Source organism: Pelodiscus sinensis, chromosome 1 (assembly GCF_052426305.1).
Source record: "Pelodiscus sinensis isolate ZL-2025 chromosome 1, ASM5242630v1, whole genome shotgun sequence".
NCBI classification, from domain to species: Eukaryota; Metazoa; Chordata; order Testudines; family Trionychidae; genus Pelodiscus; species Pelodiscus sinensis.
The window spans coordinates 122,888,619-122,912,257 of NC_143052.1; the positions used below are offsets into that span (position 1 = coordinate 122,888,619).

Here is a 23,639-nt window from a genome sequence, read left to right on the forward strand (position 1 = left end):
ATGTCCCCTGCTCAGACTTCATTATGGATAAAACTCATGCCTGTGCCAGTGCATGACCTTTGAACCACTTAAGTCCCATGTAAACCCCGTTTTGAGGATGTAAGTGGAACTTGAGTAGTGTATAAGCCATGCACTGCTAGAGGGGAAAATTTCATCCAATATAAGGATTCTGCTGTATTTTTTTTGGTAAATATTTTTCTGACTAAGGTATTACATTAATCACTGGATTTTCTCACTAACGGCTCCTTTCCTGAATGTAACTTAGGCTCTCGCCCCTTCCACTTCTCCACTCAAGAATCCTGGAAAATGTGCACATCGCCTTTCCTTGCAAAAGGCATTGCCTACAGCAGGAAAAGAAAATTGTTATTTATGATAGCATTTTGCACATTTTTCTGGGTGCTTAATGAAGCTTGAACTTCAGTGGAGCAGAGAGAGTGCTTATTGTTAAATTTTTTTCAAGATCACTGCACGACAAACAGATACTGAATAAGCAATTGAGTTAACTGACTATAAACTCACATCGTCCAAGGATTAAGCTAATTAAGGCTGCACTTGTAGGGATTCATTGTAGCCCCACGCAGTCGGCTTGCTATTTAGTACTTAATTTGGTCTGAAAACCAATGCTGGTTGTTTTCTTTCTGTTAATTATGGTAGACATTACAAATGTTTCATCTTCTACTTATTATTTAACATATCTGTTATGCTCAAAGACCCTGATGCTCAAAGACCCAAGATTGGGGCCTTTTCTGTTAGGTGCCACACAGCATGTGCTAAGACATGTTCCCCGTACTGAAGAATTTCCAATCTCTTAAATTCAAGAGCCTTGTTAAAGTAACTAGTAATTTATACATATGTCTCTATTGTTTTAAAAAGAAGAACTCATGATCTAAAGTCTGATCACTTAAAATGGGAACTCTGGGAAAACAGCCTCTCTCTGCAGCAGGGGTATGTGCTGGAGGGAGGGAGGTGAGCAGAGACACGACTCCCCAAACAATGATTGGGAAGTCCTTCCGGGGACATGGAGGATGGAGTGTCAGCAAGCTCCTCCTTAGCCTGGAGTAGGAGAAGGAGGAGGTCAAGCTTCTGTGCCCCCCAAAAAGGGTTAAAGCGGTTGCCTCTATCTACAGGACTGTTTCAAAACATGAACAACAAGGAGCCCTATGGCACCTTAAAAACTAACAAATGTATTTGGGCATAAGCTTTCATGGGCTGCAGCCCACGTACTCAGGTGCATGCAGGACTCCTTGTTGTTTTTGCAAGCATCTGATGAAGCGGGCTCCAACCCACAAAAGCTTATGCTCAAACAAGTTTGTTAGTCTTGAAGGTGCCACAAGCTGCTTTTGCGGAAAAACTTGCCAGCTGTCTACACTGGCCACTTGAATTTCCGCAAGAACACTGACTTCCTACTGTCTGAAATCAGTGCTTCTTGCGGAAATACTATGCTGCTCCCGTTCGGGCAAAATTCCTTTTGCGCAAAAGGGCCAGTGTAGACAGCTCAGATTTGTTTTGCGCAAAAAAGCCCCGATCGCGAAAATGGCGATCAGGGCTTTTTTACGCAAAAGCGCGTCTAGATTGGCACGGACGCTTTTCCGCAAAAAGTGCTTTTGCGGAAAAGCATCCGTGCCAATCTAGACACTCTTTTCCGCAAATGCTTTTAACCAAAAACTTTTCCGTTAAAAGCATTTGCGGAAAATCATGCCAGTCTAGACGCATTCCTTGTTTTTGCTGATGCAGAGTAACAGGGCTACCTCTCTGAAACTTTTCAGAACACGGGTTCTTAAGCCTGGTGATTGCAGAAGGAGAGGAATAAAAAAAAAAAAAATCTGTTATAATATGGGGCTGCAGAATGGGAAAGGCTGAGAAGCACTGCCCTAGAAAAATAATCAGTGATACGCAACATACGTTACCAGCAGGTTTCCCCCCCAGAACCAGGGCTGAAAATGGTTTGGCCATAAATAAGTAAATGAAAACCATTTTTCACACACATGACATGCTACATACTGTATCATATGAATCGCACCATTTGCTAATGTTGAACTCAGCTGACCTATTGATCAGCAGGTTTCAAAACTTCTGATACCAATGAATTTTCATTTTATGATGTTACCTGTATAGAAGGAAATGCACGTGGTGATGTTGTAGCCATGTTGGTCCCGGGATACTAGAGACAAGGTGGGTGAGGTAATATCTTTTGTATTGGACCAGCTTCTGTTGGTGAGAGAAATGCATGAGGGAAGCCTCCACAGAGTTAGTTTTCAAGTCTCTCTCTCACCCACAGAAGTTTGTCTAATAAAAGATACTACCTTCCCCTCTATAGGAGGAAAGGCAGTTAAGGAATTAGAACTGAGATTCAGGGCACATCTACAAATGTTCCCCCCATCCCAGTTCAGATTAAGGGGGTGTGAATTGCAGTGTTCTGTATCTTGCACATGTGGACACTATTGGTGGAGACTAAACCCTTATAGCGGTGTTCTGAGTGTATTTTTGTGAGGCACTCTGATACTGCAGTGGTGGGAGCCATATGAATGGACAGAGGCAGGTTTGTTAAAAACTAACTGTCTAGGCTTCCCTAAAATCTTAAAGCTGGCTCAGGAACCTGTCATGAAGAGACTTCAAAGAAATGGGGCAAAGTGAGGGAACCTCAGAGTTTCACATTAAGGGCCCTTGATGGAAAAATGTAAATTGCCTAATGAGGACAGTGATGAAAATAGTAAGGAAAAGCAGCAGCAGCAACACTAAATGTACATTTTGCATCTGTTACTAAAAAAATATTTCTGGCAAGATGTGTACATTTTCCCCCTTCTACTGATACTTTTCTGTTACTAAGAAACTAGTGCTCATACACATAATTAGGACCTGACTTTGTAGTGTTTAATATGACAAAATGCCCATTCATTTCAATTTCTCATTCATTTCTAAGGATTGCAAGATCAGTACCTTAATCTGCAGATGAGCCTCTATAACTACCTTCCAAATTAAAGAGCGAGCCAAACCAGACACATTTAGAACAGGACCAAAACCAAAGAAAGCTAGACAGGACTAAAACCAAACAAGATACACTGAGTCCCTTCATTATTGATTCCCAAAATCAATGCTTCAAATATATAAATACATAAGGAATCAATAATTTCAGTTACCAAATGAGATCTGAAGATGAAAAGCAACATTGAACATAAAAATAAAAAATTACAATAATAACCATTAAGAATAGGACAAATGAACTTAACTGTAAACAACATGTACCACATCCTCTGCCATAAATAAAAATTAAAACATTGTGATTCACACTATGGGAGGGCTAAGGCAACCCAAAATAAACTTCCGTGAATCTCTCAAGGACACTTTTAAAGTTAACCTTTCCCAGCAATTACCAGAAAAACCAGAAAGATTTATAATGCAACAGTCACCAACCTCTGATCACTTTTTTCTCCAGTGCCTACCATTTAAAGCTAGAACCACTTCCACTGACTAGATTTTCTCCATAGAGCACAAAACAAAATACAGGTGATTCACACTTCAGTGATTCCTTGATCTCTATTAGCTTCCCTTCATTCATCATCAGCAGTCATACTGACTGCATGAGTTCACCAATTATCTCTTGAAGCACCAGACAGGAGCTAAATAATCACAAATCACTCTCATCCTTGAAGCAGGCATCACATTGTATTGTTGTAATCTGTCTTTACAGCCCAAATACCTCAGGCATCAGACAGGAAAAAACTTGCTTCTCCCTCATTTCATATTATGAAGAATGAAAACTTCTATGACTGGAGCAGTTTCTCTGGGCCAGGAATTCTCTGGACTTGTAATGATGTACCTGCTACAGCAATAGATTAGGAGAAAGTTGACATGTCCAAATCAATTCACTGTCAAGAGGATACAAAGTGCCCCCAGCCCCACTCCAGATCTCTGGGAACGAAACGTGTTCATATTTTCAGGCCAGCACTCTGTCTGATCATGTGACAGGGAGAAGACTGGTTCAGATATCAGTTTTGGAAGGGTAGCTAAAACTCATGTCTACACTTTTGTATTAATTTTAAAATATATTAAGTTTTGAAAAATTACAAACTGACCCGCTGTAATAATTAGTACTAACCAATTCTTCTTAGTACCAGTAGATACATTTTTATTTTGTCAAATTCTAATCTAAATTATGCAAACTATGAGGATAAAATTAATCCAAATAAATTTGACATTTCTTTATTAAATTTAAATTATTAACATCAAATTAATCACATAATCTAGACCAAAAGGAATGTGGATTGAAAAAATTATGAGCAAAGAAAAGGAAGATTTTATAATGGGAGAAAAATCACCCCCTTAAATATAGCTGTGTTGTTGACATCCTGCATATAAATGTTCACTACCAATGGCCTCTTTCCGAAACCCAGGCACATGGATAAACCAAACACAGAGGAACAAGTACTGACTGTTGAACTGATGCCTTCATTTTCTTGTAAGCACCCCAAATATCTCATCATTATTTGTAGGAATATTAAACATTAAAAATGATTAAAAATTAAATGATAAATCTTTCAATCATGACCATCAGCTTCAGACAAATAAATCCAGTCCTTCTATTCCTTTGTGCCCGAGCCTGCATAGCAGAAATAAGGGGCCTGATTTCAACTCAGGTGTAATTACATTGGCTTCAGTGAATGCCATTCCATTTAAACAAAGGTGAGAGAAGATCTAGACTCATGGGTTTCAAGTATCACTGTGAATGACTGTTTTCTATCATGGCTGTTAAATCTATTGCCTCCCTGCTTCATTGTGTGATGAAATCTTCCTTTAAAAAAAAATTATCCCTATATTTAGTGGCTAACTCCACACCTGCCAAGCTGTCCTTGTCTGACACAAACCTGCAGTGCTATTTCTGTCTGGTCACGTGGCACAATCTGTGCCTTGCCCAGTACTAGTCACTTTGCTGTGACTCCCCTGTGTCTAACCACACAGTTAGGGTGAGGTAGGCTTTTCAGACAGTGGTAGTACCAGCGAGACGCAATGGAAAGTCTTTTGAAATTGCTTGTGTATCCTTCAAATGGTTCCCCTTCCTTTTATTGATGAGCAAGGGGGGAAGTATTGGAAACTCCAAAATAATAATACTGTTTAGTACTATATAGAGACCTTTACACATTCTAAACACTATGTAAACATTCATTTAGTAACAGAGATGGGCATCTCCTGAAAAAACATTTTCATAAATATTTCATCACATTTTTAAATTACCTGGCCACACACATTTGCCTTTTCTATTATCTCCTGGGAACATGTGATCAGTCGTGTATTTGCACACATTTGTAGAAGCTGAATTATAAAGGTAATGCATGAGTTTGTTGGAATAGCTATGCGCTCATCGAGTCGAGGAACAGAAACAATACCATGCGACTCATCTGACCGATGACAATGTATGCATGCAGCAAGCTATAGACATATATGAAGCTTTTTTAATTCTCACAATATCCCCATCATGTATGTATGCAAGTTTCATTCCCCTCATTTTACAGATAGGAGAATTAAGACAATGGGCTGATTCTCATTTCAGTTCCAATACTACAAACCCTTTGACTCACTGGGCTACTTTGGATTGAAGCCAGTGTAACTAAGATAAATACCAGTCTCAGGAAGGTTATAGGAGTTGCCCAAACACACACAGCAAATTAATGCAGAACTTGGATTAAAACTCAGGGCTCCCTAACTGGTGCTTATTCCACTAAAACACTCTGCTGCTTATGCTTCAGCTAGACTTACTGGAATTGCACACCATTCCTATTATTAAAAACATTAATACCTATAGTGGACACAGCATTAGAAATGACAGTATTAAAGCCACCTGTATCAGTCCCTAGAGAACAGTCACCACCTAATAAGTTTTCTCTGGCTTATAATTCTATGACACGTGATTAAGATCTGCAATAGAAATGATTTAAAAACAGATTAATTCAAATGAAAGATTCACTTGATAAAAACAGAGTAGAAGAATGAATATTACCTTGGCAGGTTCGTTCATCTGTTAGCAGTTTATAGCCCTTCTGGCAGCTGCATTCAAAGCTACCAACCGTGTTTCGGCAGAAATGGTCACAGCCACCATTGTTCACCAAGCACTCATCAATGTCTGTGAGGAACAGATGGGAAAAGATTAGTTTACTTTCTGGAATAATGGTAGGAATATAGGACTTGTCCAGTTCCCAACTAGACAACTGTCTCATTGGAAATAATATGTATGCTGTGGTGTTATAGCTGTGTCAGACCTAGGACACCGGGAGGTACTGGACCGACTTTTGTTGATGAGAGAGAGACAAGCTTTGGAGCGTAGCCAGGCCTGAAGAAGAGCTCTGTGTAAGCTCCAAATCCAAACAGAAGATGGTCCAAAATGTTACCTCACCCACTTTGTCTTTAGAAATAATATCACCAAAACATTCCCTCCCCCGCCCCCTTATTGACAATGCTAACAGAGGTGAAGGACTGAATGGTCCCCTAGAGATGGCACCTTTAGGTCAATTTGGCTGAGGGACTTTGGTGGAAAGAGGCAGGGATGCCTATATTCCTGCTGCCCAGACATACCTGCTCTTGTGGACACGCTGGCTGTGCCTACATTTGCATGAGTTTGCGCAAAAACATGCTGCCTATCTACACTGGTGGGGAGTCCTAGCGCAAGAACACTGACGTTCTAATGTGTGAAATCAGCGCTTCTTGTGCAAGAACTATGATGCTCCTGCTCAGGAAAAAGCCCTCTTGTGCAACTGTTCTTGCGCAAGAGGCCAGTGTAGATAGGCAACATGAATTTCTTGCACAAGACAGCCATTGGAGCTTTCTTGCACAAGACAGCCATTGGAGCTTTCTTGCGCAAGACAGCATCTACACTGGCACGGATGCTTTTGCGCAAAAGCACATCTTTTGCGCATAGGCACATGCCAATGTAGACGCTCTCTTACTCAAATACTCTGACGCAAAAATTCTTGTGTTAAAGAGTATTTGCGCAAAATCTTGCCAATACAGATGTAGCCACAGACTTTAGTCTCCATAGCTGTCAGTATAGAACATTTATTAGGAGCTAAGTTCACATGAAAAAAATTAAAATGATTAAAAAATAAGAGAGAGACGAGGTGAGTGAAGTAATATCTTGTATTGGACAAACCTCCATTGGAAGAAGGGGGCAAGTTTTCAGGTTTACACAGAGTTGGTCCAATAAAAGGTATTACCTCACTCACCTTGTCCCTCTAATATTCTGGAACCAACTCAGCTACACTAATACTTAAGCAAATATGTGATTTTTTCCTCTGGTGTAAATATAGGGCCCCCTGATTACCTTTAGTCCCCATGTTTATCTTTCCTAATTCCCTGTTAATGCAAGGCAGACTTTGAATTAGTGCATGTTGTTGTTTATCCTGTACTTATATGCGCAATATCCCTATTTACACCATTTGGGAGTCATAGGCATATATGGAGAGCAGGATCAAGTATGTGGCATTTAAAATATTTACCGAAGTGTTGTGAAGGGCTCTGTCAGAAGAGAACTGCTTCCTTTGTCAAGCTGGAAGCTCCATTTCCCTGCTCCAATGTTTCTAAGAAAAAAAGCTTTCCCCCTTCTCCAGCTACACATAACAGGACAATCATACTTATTGGCACTTCCATTGCAATATTTGCCATTTTAGCTGTGACTTCCCTGACTGTGACTTTAAAAATAGCTACTTGGTAAAGGGAACAAAAGAGGTAACTATGTGCCTTTTTTTGAGATTGTATACAACGGGAGAGATAACATGTCAGGATTTAGGCACACACAAACAGCAGCATATTCTTCTACGAAGGAAACAAGACCTGAACTGATTTTGGAGACTGACTTTTCCCAGTTATCCAGGAAGCCTCTTACCGGCAAAACTTGGAAACTTTTAAGAATATCAATTGGCCATTAAAAAAAAATCCTGCTAAGAACAAGTCTAGGTGTTAAAAGAATGATCGTGTAGAAATGGAAATCTGCCAAAGATATGAATAGGGCTGTTGAGTGAGCTGGTGCAGTTAGAAAGCATTACTTTGATATATAGGAGAGAGAAGATTTTGAGGGAAGTATTTTTTAGAAATGCTTGGTTAAATTATTATTAATACATGTAATAAGCAAACAAGTAAATCAATCTTTAAAAAAGACATGTAATTACTGTGAAAATGGAGGGTATCGTGTATAAGTAGTTATGCTGATTACGGAGTAATATTTCTGGATATATACAGCAACAAAATATGACAGCAGAAGAATAATGGAGGCAGAACATAAACCTTGATCATGTACAGTGTATATAACTTTTAATCACTGACAGTCAGATTCTCTCACACTTCTTTTTCCTCCAGGTACTACTGGAGACAACAGAGAGTGAGTAAGGGTGGCAGATTCTTGCACTGCATTTGTAGTTAGAAGAGTTTTCTCATTTGATACTTATATAAGTATAAAGGAGGGAATCAATGTGATCCAGTGAACTGATACTAAAAACTCTGGGACTAAGGGTGAATCTTACTGTTGGCTTGATTCTGCAGCTCTGTTATTAATGTGCAATAGTACCTTACATTGGAAGTTGTGCCATTGATTTCAATAGGATTACTAAATGGCAGAATCAATCCTTGTGTGAGTTTTGGAAGGTTAATTGAATTTTTTGTACTTAGGTAACACACTTATAAATACTTATTACATGCAAGCTGAGCTTTTCATGTCAAATCAGCATAAAAAAGAGTTGAAGTGAATTCTTTGGCTATACATTTTCAAACTTGGGTGGCTGAAGTTAGGGATCTAAAACAGTACGTTTTGGCTCCCAAATCTGAAAGTGTTGGCCTTCAGCAAAGAGAAGCCATGGACCACACTACAGAATAGCCTGGCCCTAAAGAGTGGAGACAGATCCCATCTGATGTTAAACTGCGGTCAAAACAATTCTGTCTCAATAACAACAACAGTAATACATTACAATGTTATTGGTTTATTTCCTCCTCAAGTGCTTTCAGTCTTATTAATGATTCATTCCAACCCCACTCTTGCCTTGCTGCATTTCAGTTGGGACTGCTTTGCAGATCTCACGGGGGGAGACCATCACTGTTCAACTGTCAAACTTTCCCAGAGTCAGTTTATATAACTGCAGGTTATAAAAATCTCCAAGCAGAGTTAAAAATCTCAGACAAAAGGAATTCCTGGTGATATGTTAATTATAACATGTCATGTGTGGTACACATAGAAGTCACTTGTCATAAAAATGGTATCTATTACTCATGGGCTACGTCTAGACTGGCATGATTTTCCGCAAATGCTTTTAATGGAAAAGTTTTCCGTTAAAAGCATTTGCAGAAAAGAGCGTCTAGATTGGCACGGATGCTTTTCCGCAAAAGCACTTTTTGCAGAAAAGCGACCATGCCAATCTAGACGCGCTTTTGAGCAAAAAAGCGCCGATCGCCATTTTAGCCATCAAGGCTTGTTTGCGCAAAACAGTACTGTGCTGTCTACACTGGCCCTCTTGCGCAAATGATTTGCTCAAGAGGGCTTTTGCCTGAACGAGAGCAGCATAGTATTTCCGCAAGAAGCACTGATTTCTTACAGTAGGAAGTCAGTGTTCTTGCGGAAATTCAAGCGGCCAGTGTAAACAGCTGGCAAGTTTTTCTGCAAAAGCAGCTGATTTTGCAGAAAAAGTTGCCAGTCTAGACACAGCCATGGTGAACACACAGTGATATCTGAGTTGCTATATTGCCCTATATTCTGAGCATCTATATCTGAATAGAAAGTAACTCTGAGTCTCCGACAATATGGTGGGGTAACTGTGGAGAAGGACAGACTTTTTAATGACAACCATTGTATTTTACTATGGTTTATACCAAATTCTAGTGGCAATTTGCTTTTCTTTACGGGCTTGTGAAGATCATATGGTACCTAAATGAAATTTTCCTGAACTCAGGATCAGATCATATGCTGGTGTAAATCCACTGAAAACACAGCTTTGTCAAATGTATACCAGCAGTGTGTGGGTGAAACAGAGAGAGTCCAAAAAAGAATCTCTTCCCCACCCCTCATGACTTTGATACATTGTAGGCATTTTAGTTGAAATACTGGCTGAGTGGGTGAGTTTTTGTGTGGCCTTTCAAAACCAGGACATACAGAACACAATGGAAGTTAAAACTGTTAACTGCAAAAACATTCTAAAAAACATAAATAACACCATGTCTCTGCTTTCACTATATTTCTTTCTATGGGCATAACAAGAGTGACAAGGCATGTAAAAATCATTTCACTCTATGGAGGGCACAGCCTTGCTGCATTTCACTTGAAAGTGAACAGTATTCAACCATATCATGTCTGATAAATTGTTCTTATAAATTGCACCAAGCCTATTTCTCCACTATTTTTCTTTCCACAGCTATAAATAATTTTTGTTATGAGACTTGTGAAAATAACAAATGGTCCCACTTATGTGAAAGGGTGAAGAGCCCATTTATCTTTAAACTGGTTGCTGCCCAACTTCAGTGTGTCCAAGTGGTTGATGTGAATTGCACTGAGTCTCCAAGAAATGTCTATCCTTCACTGAAACTTCTCTAGCCATATAAATCATAGAAGGAAAAATAATTTAAGATTGGAATTGATTACCGAATACCTGGCATTTAGGAAAATTCCCGCACTTGCTACTCAGTCAAATATCCCACTGAAGTTAATGGAGCTTTGCCTGAGTAAGGATGCTCAACCTGGGGTGTTTAGTGAACTTGATTTTAAGGTGTACCATTTTCAGGTGGTAAAAGATTATATTCAAGAAGTTTCAGTTCTCTCTCTGTCTTCAGCTTTTCAGTATCCCAAGGAATGTGAAAATACAGAAATGGAGTGCTCTTCCACGGGGGCAAGTACTTAAAAGTGCCTTGAAAACTGAAGTGTCTGGAGATTGTTTTGCTTAGACAACCTGCCATTCTAAATCTTCATGCCCATATCTAAATCTAATAGTTAAATTTATTTCTTCTGACATCATTCAAGATGATTTTGCTACCTTTGTATTAACCACATTTTTTAAATTGTATTTTATTTTTGTATAAACATTATTGAGAGAAATAAATGAGGCACTTTGGAAGCTAATAATGGGACTTGATTTAGGAGCTTGAGTGCAGAAACTGTCTCTATGTCCCCCCTTCCACAAAATAATAAATATGACCTGATATTCCTTTGGCTAGTAAATTCTAATGCCCTTGTGTTCTTTTTAATCTACAACTTATTTTCCATTTCTATCTTGCTGCATGTTCCTCAGTATTTAAAATTCAACATGTGTGGTGTGTCAATCCCATGGATGAGTAAAGAAACACTTAATAATGCCGACTTATTGCAATAAAAAAGAGCCTTTGGGCATCCAGGACCATTCCAGCCCCTTAGAAGACTCACAGACTACAAGGTCTAAAGGAAGCATTGTGTTCATGTAGTCAGACTTCCTGCACATCGCAGGCCACAGAACCTCACCCACCCACTCCAGCAATCGATCCCTAATCTCCAGCTGAATTTCTTAAATCGTCAAACCATGGTTTAAAGATGTCAAATTACAGAGAATTCACCATTTACACTAGCTCCCTACCCCCAGGCCGTGCAGCATCTGCTCCAGCCTCTCTGCATCCTGCTCATGCCTCTCCCCTCCTTGGGCCCTGTGGCATCCACTCGTTCATCGCTCTCACTTTCACTGCCTCTGCCCTGGACAATTACATTCAATTTGCCCAGGCAGTGGACTTCCTTACTAATTTCTCCTAATTGTATCTCTTTTCCCCATGTCACTGTCATACCATCACACTGTGTCCAGCCACATCTGTGCTAGGATGGCAGGGTACCAGGGCCATAGTTACATGCTGCTGTAAGTCCAGAATATAGATGCAAACTAGAGCCATGGAAGGGTTTTTTCCCTCATTGTAGGGACTTGTCCTCCCCGAATGATGGTCGCTAAGTCAACAGAAGCATTTTCCCATCAACTAAGCGGAAGTCATGCCACAGCTAGGACATTTAGGCATGTGGATTTTGTATCCTGCCCCCCAGTGCTGTAGGTATGTTGACCTAAGTTTTCATTAGAGACCAGTGGGGTGGACTGGCAATCAAAATAGGCCCAGGAAATGGTTAGAGAATGGCCCACTTTTTCACATCAAAGAATTTTTTAAAAATTTACTCTTCGATGCTAAGTGGTTCATAACATCCTCATTATATATTTCGGACAGTAGGTCCTTCTCACATGGCATTAACATGAAGGATTCAAGATGTGACTGTGTAAGACAATTTCACAATTTGTTCAGAAAATATTTCAGCTTTGAAAAAGACCTCTCACAGGAGACCTGGATTGCAGACAAGGTTAATATATATTTGTACACTAGAAAGACGTGCCTATACACCAGTGTGTTCAAATTAAACTTGGCCAAAACATGGTAACAACATTCCATGCAGTTTTTGCAGGATTTACATTTTTCGAGAGTAGCTTCGTCACAATCGTCTTTATTCTCAATAGTGTCATTTAAGACATCTTCAGTAAGTTGACCTAAATTTGCTCCATTTCCTTGGGAAATCCATCATCTCTGCATGCAATATTTCTTTTGAGATAGTGTTGCTAATTTTTTTTAACTCATTTAATTTTTTAAATGCATTTTCGGGGAGATTGTTTAGAATATTTTCAAAATTCTTCAGATCCAAATCAGAAAGTTCTGGATAAAGATTGTGGTGTTTTAGATACCTCGTATTGAAACTGCTGACTACTCTGATAAGTTTCTTTTGTATTTCATAGCATTTCATTTGAACCAAATTCCCCAGGTAACTTTTTCCGTATTCTAGTCCGTTTTTTAATAAATATCTTCTAAACTTCTACCTTTTCCCTCTGCTGCCATGTTTCCTCCCCATGCTCCATCAGCTCCCCGGTGCCTGCTTCCCCCAACCCCTCACCCTCCTCTGCTATCCTGACTCCTGCCCTTCTCACTGCCCTCAGCCTTCCCGAGACCTGTCCTCTTTACCAGCCCTTCTCTCCCGCCAGTGCCCACTCCTCCAGAAGCCCCACTCTGATCGTGTGAGCTACCCCTCCTCATCCCCTCTCCTAACACCTCCCTCTACACACCTGCCTTGCCTCTTTCCTCTGGTGCTGGTCCCTCACCCTCCCCTTTTGCTTCACCCCCAGAATCCCCTGGCACCAGCACCTTCCCTTACCCCTGCACCCTCCTGGTGCCTCCCTCTTCCCTCACTGCCCCTGCCCACTTGCCCTCTTTTTCTCCCCCACCCCACCAGACCCACCATGCAGAGCATGGCTGTGTAAGCGGGTCCGTGCACTGCTGCTCCCCCAGCGGAGTGGAAAGGGGCGGGGAGGGGGAGGGGAGAGAAAGGGCCGTGCAGAGGGCATGCTGGCAGAGCTCGAACATTCCCCACTATGCAGTGCTCCAGCCGGGCTCTGTGCTGCCTCTCCAGGACTCCGGCAGCCACTCCCAGGAGCAGCTTGCAGGGTTTATCCTCCTCCTCCTCCAGACACTTCCCGGTATCCCACCGGGCTAGTCCACCCCTGGAGACCAGATCTTCCTCTTCTGCTTTTAAAAAGTTGCCAGTCATTTGAAAATCTTGTTACTCCAACTGCCATTGTGGAATGAGGTTTTCCACGGTCAAAAAAACTGCTGTGTTCTTTCGATTTACTTTTGAAAGACTGTGGCAGCAGTCTAGACACAGGAGAAGTTTTTTAACCCTGTAGTCTAGACACACCCTCACCGTGTGTGGCACCTGTTCCATAGGTCTACCTGGGCTTTGCTTCCTACTGCAGGCATCGTGGCCCGGCTCCTGGTGCCTGGAATCGTAGTGTTGCTCAGGATTGACCTGGCTTCCCTAATAGGCTGGAGCAGGGTTGGGGGAGGCCCGGGCTTGTGGATTAAAGTGGGAAAGCCCTGTGAAATAGACTATTGAGAGGTCTGGTTCACTGAAGCATTCTCTAATGAGTTGCATCCACTGAGCGATGATACAACTTAGTTCTTACATCGCACTTTTCATAAATATGCCTCCAAGAGATTTATAAAGAAGGCCCATTTTACAGATTGGGAAATGGAGGCACAGAGCAGTGAAGTGACATGCCCAAGGTCACCCAGCAGACTAGGGAATAGAACCCCTATCTCCAGTCCCATGCACTATCCACTAGGCCATACTGTTTAGGTAATCTTCTTTCACTGGTGGAAGGCATAGTTGTGCACTTATCTTGAATATGCACCACCATATAAAAATACATTCAAACTACAGAGTGGCCAGTATTCACGAGATTAAAATTATATGGTAAATGATAAAAACTATATATATATATATATATATATATATATACACACACACACACACACACACACACTCATACACACACACACAGGCAGTCCCCGGGTTACGTACAACATAGCGACTGTAGGTTTGTTCTTAAGTTGAATCTGTATGTAAGTTGGAACTGGCGTCCAGATTCAGCCGCTGCTGAAACTGACCAGCAGCTGACTACAGGAAGCCCGAGGCAGAGTTGCTCTGCCCCGGGCTTCCTGGAATCAGCCTCTGATCAGTTTCAACAGGCTGAATTTGGACGCCAGTTCCATACAGATTCAATTTAAGAACCCCAGGCGTCCCCAACTCTGCCTCGGGCTTCCTGTAGTCAGTGCTGGTCAGTTTCAGCAGTGGCTGACTTGGGGACGCCTGGGGCAGAGCAGCTGGGGTGCTGCCGGGTTGATTCAGTAGCGCCCAGAGCGGCGCTGCGGGACCAACAGGCAGCGCCCCAGCTGCTCTACCACAGGTGTCCGGAGAAAAGCAGACCAGGGAGACAAGGGCGGCGGACCGAGACGCACCGTGGTCCCGCTGCCGGCGTCCTCAGAGGCTTTGCTCCCTGTCTCCCTGGTCTGCGTAACTCAGGGACTGCCTGTATATATATTCTGACAATATGTCTGAAATATATTTAAGACATAAGAATTAATGTAAACATATCAATAGTGCTGTTTATATTCCAGGGGCTATTTTAAATATCAGGAAAATTGTCTAGTTCTGCAATATTTCAAATAGTATATATGCAGTGAATATACCATTTGATGTATAGTATATGCACTGGATATACAATTTTTGTTCTCAGCCCCAATATTGCAGACCCACTGGCTTCAATAGAGCTGTAATGGAATTTAAGTCAGAATTTAGGTTAAACTCTTCCTGAAAAACATCAGGATGGTTATGGTCTAGTGCAGTTGGGAGCTCTAGTCCCAGTTTTACTACTGACTTCTACTAAAAATCCAGGTAAGTCACTCAGGCTATGTCTACACGACAAGGTTTTTGCGCAAAAACCTGTGGAGTGTTCACACCTCAAGTGTGTTTTTGCGCAAGGAAATCTACAGTCATTCTACAGAACAGAGGGCTTTTTGTGGTGTTCTTGCGCAAAAAGGTGTGTGTGGATGCTCAACAGGGGTTTCTTGTGCAAAAAGAGCCTATCACAAAAAGCACAGGTGCTCTGATGGCCATTCTGTGAATGGCCATCAGAACTTTCTTGCGCAAGAGTGTCCATGCAGTGTGAAGTATCAGAGGGGTAACCGTGTTAGTCTGAATCTGCAAAAGTGGTGAGGAGTCCTGTGGCACCTTATAGACTAACCGAAGTGTTGGAGCATAAGCTTTCATGGGCAAAGACCCACTTTGTCAGATGCATGCAAATGCAGAATATAGTTCATGGCCTGTAATTTATTTTGCATCAAAGGTAAATTACAGAGGAAATAATACTTGAACTTTTTTATAGTGCCTTCCCACCTAATGATAACAAAGGGCAGAATGCTACAAACTTCACAACACTTCAGTGAGCTGGATAAGTGTTATTATGGTAATTTTTACAGATGAGAAAATCAAGATGAGAAAAAAGATGATGAGTGACTTGCCCAGCATCACACATGAAATGAAAAACAGCCACAAAAAGAAACAGCCAAGCACATAACCCAGCTTCCTCGAGTCTCCAATTTCCATCCTTTAACCACATCGCCATTTTTTCTCTACTGATGAGCTAAGTACAATAAATGATAATCCACCACATTGTAACTTAAGGTTTTCATTTAGTTAGTTTTGTGGGTTTGGTTGTTCAGTAAGGCATTTCCTTAATTACCAAAATTAAAACTAGATCGGTCAGATACAGACAGACCAAATAAAATGTTAATCTCTCTCTCCCTGAAAACATGGTGCCCATAAAGCAAAGTTTTGTGCAAATATTCTCAGAGCATGGAAAGGTTGAGGCAGGTTTCAACAAATTTCTCTCATGTCGCTTTCTTCCTTTTCTTCTGGAAATCTTTGGAATTTCCATAAGAAACCTGTCTTCAAATACAGATGGTAATCTGTCACACATGGATTTAAGTGTCAGCTTATTTCCTTCAGGACATATCCATTCTGACATTATCCACCAATCAATCAATAAAAAAGCATGCCAAGCTGCCAAGAGATCAATCACCTTATAAAACAAACATTATGCCTTATTATTTTCTTATTACAGTTAATTCAATTTATAGAGCACAAAAAGCATCGGAAGTGGAAAACTTGAGATACATTGTCAACATAGTTTAGGCCCTGAATTCTAATTTTTTGAAGGGAGGGATTTACTAAGCCTAATATGAAAAGACAGGATTTTCATTTTAAAATGTCACGGAACAACAGTTTATTTTTAAAAATAACTTACAAACAAGTTGGTACTGTGTTGTCAGCTCAAACAGCAACACTGTTTCTGAGGCCTGACAACCACAAAAGGAAATGGACTGGAAAGAGAGTGAAGCTGACCTAGAAAGGGTTTGTGTCCAAGGTGAGCGAAATGCAAACAAAAAGCAGTATAAATGTTGGAAAGTAATACATTTGTAAATGTCTAAAATCTAAATGTTAGTGATAACACTTGGAGAGGATAATACTTACTATCATAGGACAGGAGGGATGGTCCAATGGTTAGGTACTAATTCTACCTCTGTAAAATAGGGTTAATAGCACTTCCTTCCAATAAAGTGGTGTTGTGCGGATGGGTACTTGAAGGATTGGGAGGTGCTCTGATAGAATAGTAATAGAGCACATCTAAGTAGACTTGTAGGTCAATATTCTAAACATTGGGCTAATACTGCTAAGCTTACTGTTTACTTGTCTGATGCACTCACATGGTTCCCAATTTCACAATTTCTCAGTGGCTCAATCTTTAATGCATTTGCATTTCACAGATGGGGAGCTGAATCAGGAACTAAGTTGACTTGTTTGAGGTCACACAGAAAGTCTGAAGCACAGGAGAGAACTGAACCTGGTTCTAAACCAGCACCCTAATTCTCCTCGCTCTCATCTCCAGGAAGAAAGATTGCTCATGGTATGCACTAAGCATCATGTGTGGGAGTGTTTGTAGAATCAGACCCTTAGTTTTTACTAAGGGCAAACTCAAAGAACCCTCAGTTTTTATTAAGGGCAAACACTCGCTCATGCTCATGTGAGTTGTGCCTGGGTCAGAGTGAAAACAAATGGAGATTTCACAATTTGTTGCCCCTTATGGAGCCCCAGTGAAAATAATGGACCAGGCACACCACAGAGCCTGCATGCGGTGACTAACAGAACTGAGATCTGAGTAAGCACCTCAGGGTTTAGTCTATTACTTTTAACTTGACGGAGTCCCTTTAATTTGTGCTATTTTCACCCTTTCTTGAGTTGCTATTTGCTGAAGAAAGGTATAAATTTACTGCAAACAAATGTAGTTACAAAGCTCTGTCCGGAAAGGTTGCTATGAATTTTTTTTATATAAGTTTAAAACTGAAGCTTTTCTGAAAAATAAAATTGACATTGTACCAGTCTGTGGTTCTAGGATTAAAATCTGCACTGACCTGCCCCCCAGCAATCCCACTGAAATCATGCTGGCTGCAACATCCCCTTTACTATGATAATACCAAAAATTGGGGCTGCAGTTTGACCCCATGTTTTCTGGCTACTCTCAGTGAAAAGGAACAATACTAAGCAGAAAACAGCTTTACGTGAGTTCAAATCAGTCAGAGATGATCAAGAATCATAATTAATCAATAAATGGATCAAGGAACAATTTTCATAATAAGACATTTCAAAGCTCCTACAGTTTAACCTTCAAGGTCCCATTTACTGAAGCTACCTACTTTCAGTGGGAGCAGGATCCAGCCACATGTAAAAAGGAGCAGTTTTTATGGGAATAAAATAGAAGAATAAAAAAGTACTTTTCAGTCTTGAATATCATTGACTATGAATAGCTTGCTGCTTTTACCAACCCCCAAACGGCAGAACTCATGGCATAGCTTTACATAATATATTATGGTAGTTGACCCTCAGGGAGTTTTATATTATTGGAGGAATGTGAAGTCTTTTTAACAACCAAAAGGCAAAATATGACCCTCAAGAAGTAATTTAAAAGATCTAGTATTTTCAATTGAGACAAAGGCAAAAACATAACAAGCTCAAGCTTCATTGGAAAAGGGATATCGCCAATTCATAACAACGAAAACCATAATACAAACATTTTTAAAAGTCTCAAAGGGGTAGCCATGTTAGTCTGTAACTTTAAAAACGAGTAATCCTGAGGCACCTTAAAGACTAACTATATATATATATATATCTATATCTATCTATCTATCTATCTATATATATATCTGTAGTATCATGAACTTTTGTGAGCAAAACCCACTTCTCATGATCATCTCATCTGAAGAAGTGGGTTTTACCCATAAAAGCTCATGATACTGTATATAAATATTTGTTATCTTCTAAGGAGCCACAGGACTACCCACTGTTTTATAATACAAACACTGATATGACTGAAGAGTTGAAAGGAAATAAAAGTCTATAAGTTAGATGACATTGGATCTGAATGTTCCATTGGAAGGAGTAGCTGGCTGCAGGTTGACCTAGTGGTTAGGACACCGATTTGGCAGGTGGAGAAGAGGTGCAGCTTTCTGCCGCTTTTGCCTCAGGCCGGGCAATTCTGGCTTTTTATCTTGCTATATTCCTTAAGTTTGGGGCATGGGGGTTCCTTGTAGGTTCCCCCTCCTTTGCCCCAGGGGCAGGGTTGGAGGCTTACATGCTCTGGCGGCTGGCTAAGTAGACGGGTTCTGGCTCAGGTCCTGCAGACAGCAGAACCAGCTGCTGTTTCCTAGCTGGTCAGCCCCTAACTGAGGCAGGCTCCTTTCTCTTATCCTCCCTTCAGGTCTGGCATCGGCAGCAAGTAAAGCGGGGTTGGGGCTAGCTGGACAAAAAAGCTTTGTTTAGCCACTGCACTGCCAGGCCCTCCTCTCACTCCCTCACAGCAGGTAATTAGCACTTTACATTTGTCAATTATAGATTACTCTATACCAGACAGATGGATGGAACATCTTCAATTACAAAATAAATTTCTGACCATCAGAATCAAAGTGAAGAACAATGGATCAGTTGACAGGGTCAGTTATAAGGTTTTGGGGTCCCCAGTGAATTTATGATCCCATATAGCGTTGGCTTTGACAAAACCTCTAACGGACTATCAACAGACTATTTCTCAACTCTGCCCACCCTTACACTTTCTATCCACTCTGCTCAAGTTCTGCTCTTTGCTTATCTTTGCAGCTAACCAACATTATCCATTGTTTTCTGAAGCCAGTTTATCACGTCACCTCAGCTTGTTGAGCTTCCCACTTATGACATACATCCACCTCACCAGCAGCTGAAAACAGTATGAGCCACAATTTCATCTCCCTTTTACAGAGTCTGGGCCAAATTCTGCTCTTGGTTACTCCAATGCAACACCATGTCAGCAGAATTCTCCCCAGCCTATTACTTCCCAAATCTCTTGATCTGATACTTAGTATATCACCCTGCAATTTAGCCACTTAGGTTTCTGCTCAGATCCAGGGATTATTCCTTATAAATTTAATCTCCACCTCACTCACCCAATACCTTAACCATATTTCTCCTTTTGTTAATATTAAAACTTGAACATTTGTCCTCTGATGTCTGTGGACTCCTTTTTATCCCACCCTCTCTTCTAATTTCTACCACCAATACCACCGTTTAACTCCATTCTCCCCACATCTTACACCCAACTTGCCATTTAGAAACATTCTCAGTTTCTCTGTCCCTCTAGAAATCTCTTGATAATAGATGAACTCGAGCTCTCAGAGCAAAAGACAAATGGATGGTGCACCGAAATCTTGTAAATGATATTGAGTCATCTGTCATGCGTCCCTCCTATCTGCAAAACCAGATATTGATTATTCGGTAATCACTGTTCGTTCTTTCAGTCAGTTCCTTTTCTGTCTTTTCCATTCAACCACTTTCTTTCCCAGCCACTGCAGAGAGTTTGCCATATTTGTCTATGCCAAAAATGCATCTGTGTGTGATGGCATCATTGCAGTCTATAGCATTCCATTTACCACCATTGACTCTCCTCCAATCCCCACATTTCCATCATGTTTGCCTCACCATAGCTGACCTCACTATTATCATCTGCTCTTCAAAGAAAATCAAACAAACCTTGCATCTTTACCATCTCACCACACCACATATCTTTTGTCAGCCTGTCTCTATTGGACTATACCGACCACTTCCCAAGAAACCTGCCTTTGATCCCCAACAGCAACTGCTACCCCACACTCACTTTCCCTTTCTCCTCAAAATACTGGAAAAAATACTATTATTCCCCCCCCAGGCACAGCATCCTTGATTCATTCTTGTTGGTCTTTCAACCTCACCAAAGCACTGACACAGGCACCTTCAAGGTGGCTAGTGACTCTCAGGTGATCAGAGATCCCTCACATGACATTCAAAACCTCCATGCAGCATTTGCACTACTGATCCAACCATTCTCCCTGGTTGTTCTTCACATGTGACTAGTTCTCTCCTGACTCAGTTACAGTCCCAATGGCTTTTGTCTCTACTGGCTATTATGCATGGCACTATCAAATACAGAAGCCTGAAGTTAAGTTTCTAATCCATATTTAGCTCCTAGGTAAGTGAACTAATTTTCTAGATCTACTTTTGAAAATGTTGGCCTCAACCATAGCCTTCCCCCCAATTTTGCTCTAGTCTCAGCTTTGTACTCTTTTCCAGATGCCACTTCCCACTTGGAAAACTGAAAACTTTTATGCCTGAGTCATTCAATTTTTCCTCTTGTTCACATCCTTACCCCGCCTTTCCCTTTGTCTCATACATGTAGTCTGGCTCTGTACCAAGACAAATACTTGGCAACTAAAATAACTTCAGTTGTATCTCTAGCTTATCAACAGCCTCTTTCAGCTCTGACCTTCCTTTCAGGTCCATAGACTTGGAGTACTCTTTGAAAGCAAATGTTCCTTTGCATCTCACATTACTACACTCAAACCCCACATTTGTCAATATCTCCATGCACTGAAGAGTCCCTCATATAAGGATTGATCATGTAGCAACGTGAACATTACATCGCTTTCTTTTATGCCTTGAAAGAAATCATCTAACTTGTATTTCCAGAACCTCATATCTACACTCAAACCCCACATTTGTCAATATCTCCATGCACTGAAGAGTCCCTCATATAAGGATTGATCATGTAGCAACGTGAACATTACATCGCTTTCTTTTATGCCTTGAAAGAAATCATCTAACTTGTATTTCCAGAACCTCATATCTACACTCAAACCCCACATTTGTCAATATCTCCATGCACTGAAGAGTCCCTCATATAAGGATTGATCATGTAGCAACGAGAACATTACATCGCTTTCTTTTATGCCTTGAAAGAAATCATCTAACTTGTATTTCCAGAACCTCATATCTACACTCAATCATCTACACTCATTCATTCTCACCCTAAAAGGCTTTTGTTTCCAATTTAGAGTTGTTCTCCTTATTCTCAAAGTCCTTCATGGCTACACCCAATCTATTTCTATTGTGTTAGGCCAGGGTATGGAACCTTTTTTGGGTCAGGGACGCTGATCTATAGAAAAATCACTCAGGGGCCATAAACAAGTGAAAAGCCAATAAAACTCGCCAAATCCCTCACTGACGTGGCCCCCAGCTGAGAAGGAGAAAGACACTCCCCACATTCCTCTCGCACACCATCACCTGGGGGGGCTAGGCTAGTAGATTTTGTGTGCTCCAGCCCCATAGCGGGGTTGTGGGGGACTGGAGCACCAGTGCATGATCCCCAATGCTGGGGGAGGGGAGCCCTGAGCCTTGGGGGCGAGATCCTGGGGCCCCTGGGCCTTAGGTTCCTTACTCATGTCTTAGGCCATGTTTCCACTTGCTGCACTAGAGATTGTTCTTCTGGTGTTCAATTTAGTGAGTCTAGCAAGAACCCATTAAATCGAATGCTCATGAGGAGTAAGGGAAGTCACTAAGATTGTTGGAGATGGCGCCACGCTAGGCCTTAGGTATGTCAACTCTAGCTATGTTATTTACATATTTATGCCAGCCTTCTGGGTCTAATATAGACCTGACCTTAGCTTAGAGAGTCTTATTTTATCCTTTTGCTGCTGCTGCTTTGTCTTGTCTGCTTACCAAGAACTCTGTTATTCTCCTTTGTACTATGTTAGGGGTGGATCCTTGGTTGCAGCTATCGAATCTATCCAAAGAGTTTGCCATCTTCCCTCATCCTTCCTACACAATCTAAAAACATACCTCAATGACCACCTCATCTGCTTTTTTACTATAAAGCTGTCACCTGATTCCTCAAATGGCATGCTGCTCTCCAACTCCTTTAGTTACTTAACAGCACTGAAAATGGGCAGGAATCATCTTCCATTGCATAACAGATTTCTAAGGAAAGCATTTTGCTATAATGTGACAGTCCAGCCATTATGAAATATATCGGTTACCAGTCCTCATGGTTTATAGGATACTGTATAAGTAGGCCCTATTTTTCTCCTTCTATAAATTCTGGGCTAGTCATTCAAGTAGGCACCTTTTCATTACTGTCCCTTTTCAAATCAGTCTTTATTCAAACTGGTTTATTTATGCTTCTGCATTCTGGATCCTCTTGAAGAATGAATTAGTGCTCTTCGAACGTGAGTTTATAAAGCAAATCCATTCCTCTTTCCATCCTCTGTTCTATTACACACAGTTCATGAGAGTAAAACTGAATTTAAGATGGTGTTTTGCCATTAAAATGAAAGATGGTTTTGAGCCACAAAGTTTATATGTGGATTTCAAGCCTCTCCACTCCCCCAAAATAGAAAATTGTTCAAATCTGGGTTTTGGTTCAGCCACAAAATAGCTGCTACAAGATGAAACCAGACTCTTTAATACAGCTCCTTGTAAAATGTGAACAGGTCCAAACTGTTTATGGTTTGAATTCTTGAATATAATAGTATAGAAGTCAGTTGTCTCTTGTTAATTTTACAGTGGTTTTTTTTTGCTAGTGTGCATGTATATTCCATGTACTTTTTTATTCATTGACTTTGTATCTTTAAAATGTAAAAATACAGTGGAAGTAAATGAAGTAAACTTAAGTGCTGTTTAAATTTGATCTTTCTCATTATCTTTAGACAAACACATAGGGTGGATTGCATTTTGCACACAGCCGTGTGTAGGTAGTGTGATGGAGTTGGAGTTGCTCTTGTAATAATTTATGAAGACTTTATGTTGACCTGGCTGAATTAGGACAATTACGGTATGAAAATATTGGTTTAGTTTAATGGGGAAGTGAGGGCAGTAAGGAAAACACCAACCCCCAAGT

At 40.8% G+C, this 23,639-nt stretch overlaps 1 protein-coding gene across 8 annotated transcripts in view; it reads right to left on the minus strand.

Annotated features, from left to right (window-relative positions):
- Nucleotides 1-23,639, minus strand: part of SCUBE1 (signal peptide, CUB domain and EGF like domain containing 1) — a 294,385-nt gene that overhangs the window by 76,944 nt on the left and 193,802 nt on the right. For all 8 annotated transcript variants that reach the window (XM_006127715.5, XM_006127713.5, XM_014575791.4 and 5 more), the window contains one exon: nucleotides 5,993-6,115. In XM_006127715.5, coding sequence (XP_006127777.3) covers nucleotides 5,993-6,115 — 123 coding nt within the window. The remainder of the gene's footprint in view (nucleotides 1-5,992; nucleotides 6,116-23,639) is intronic.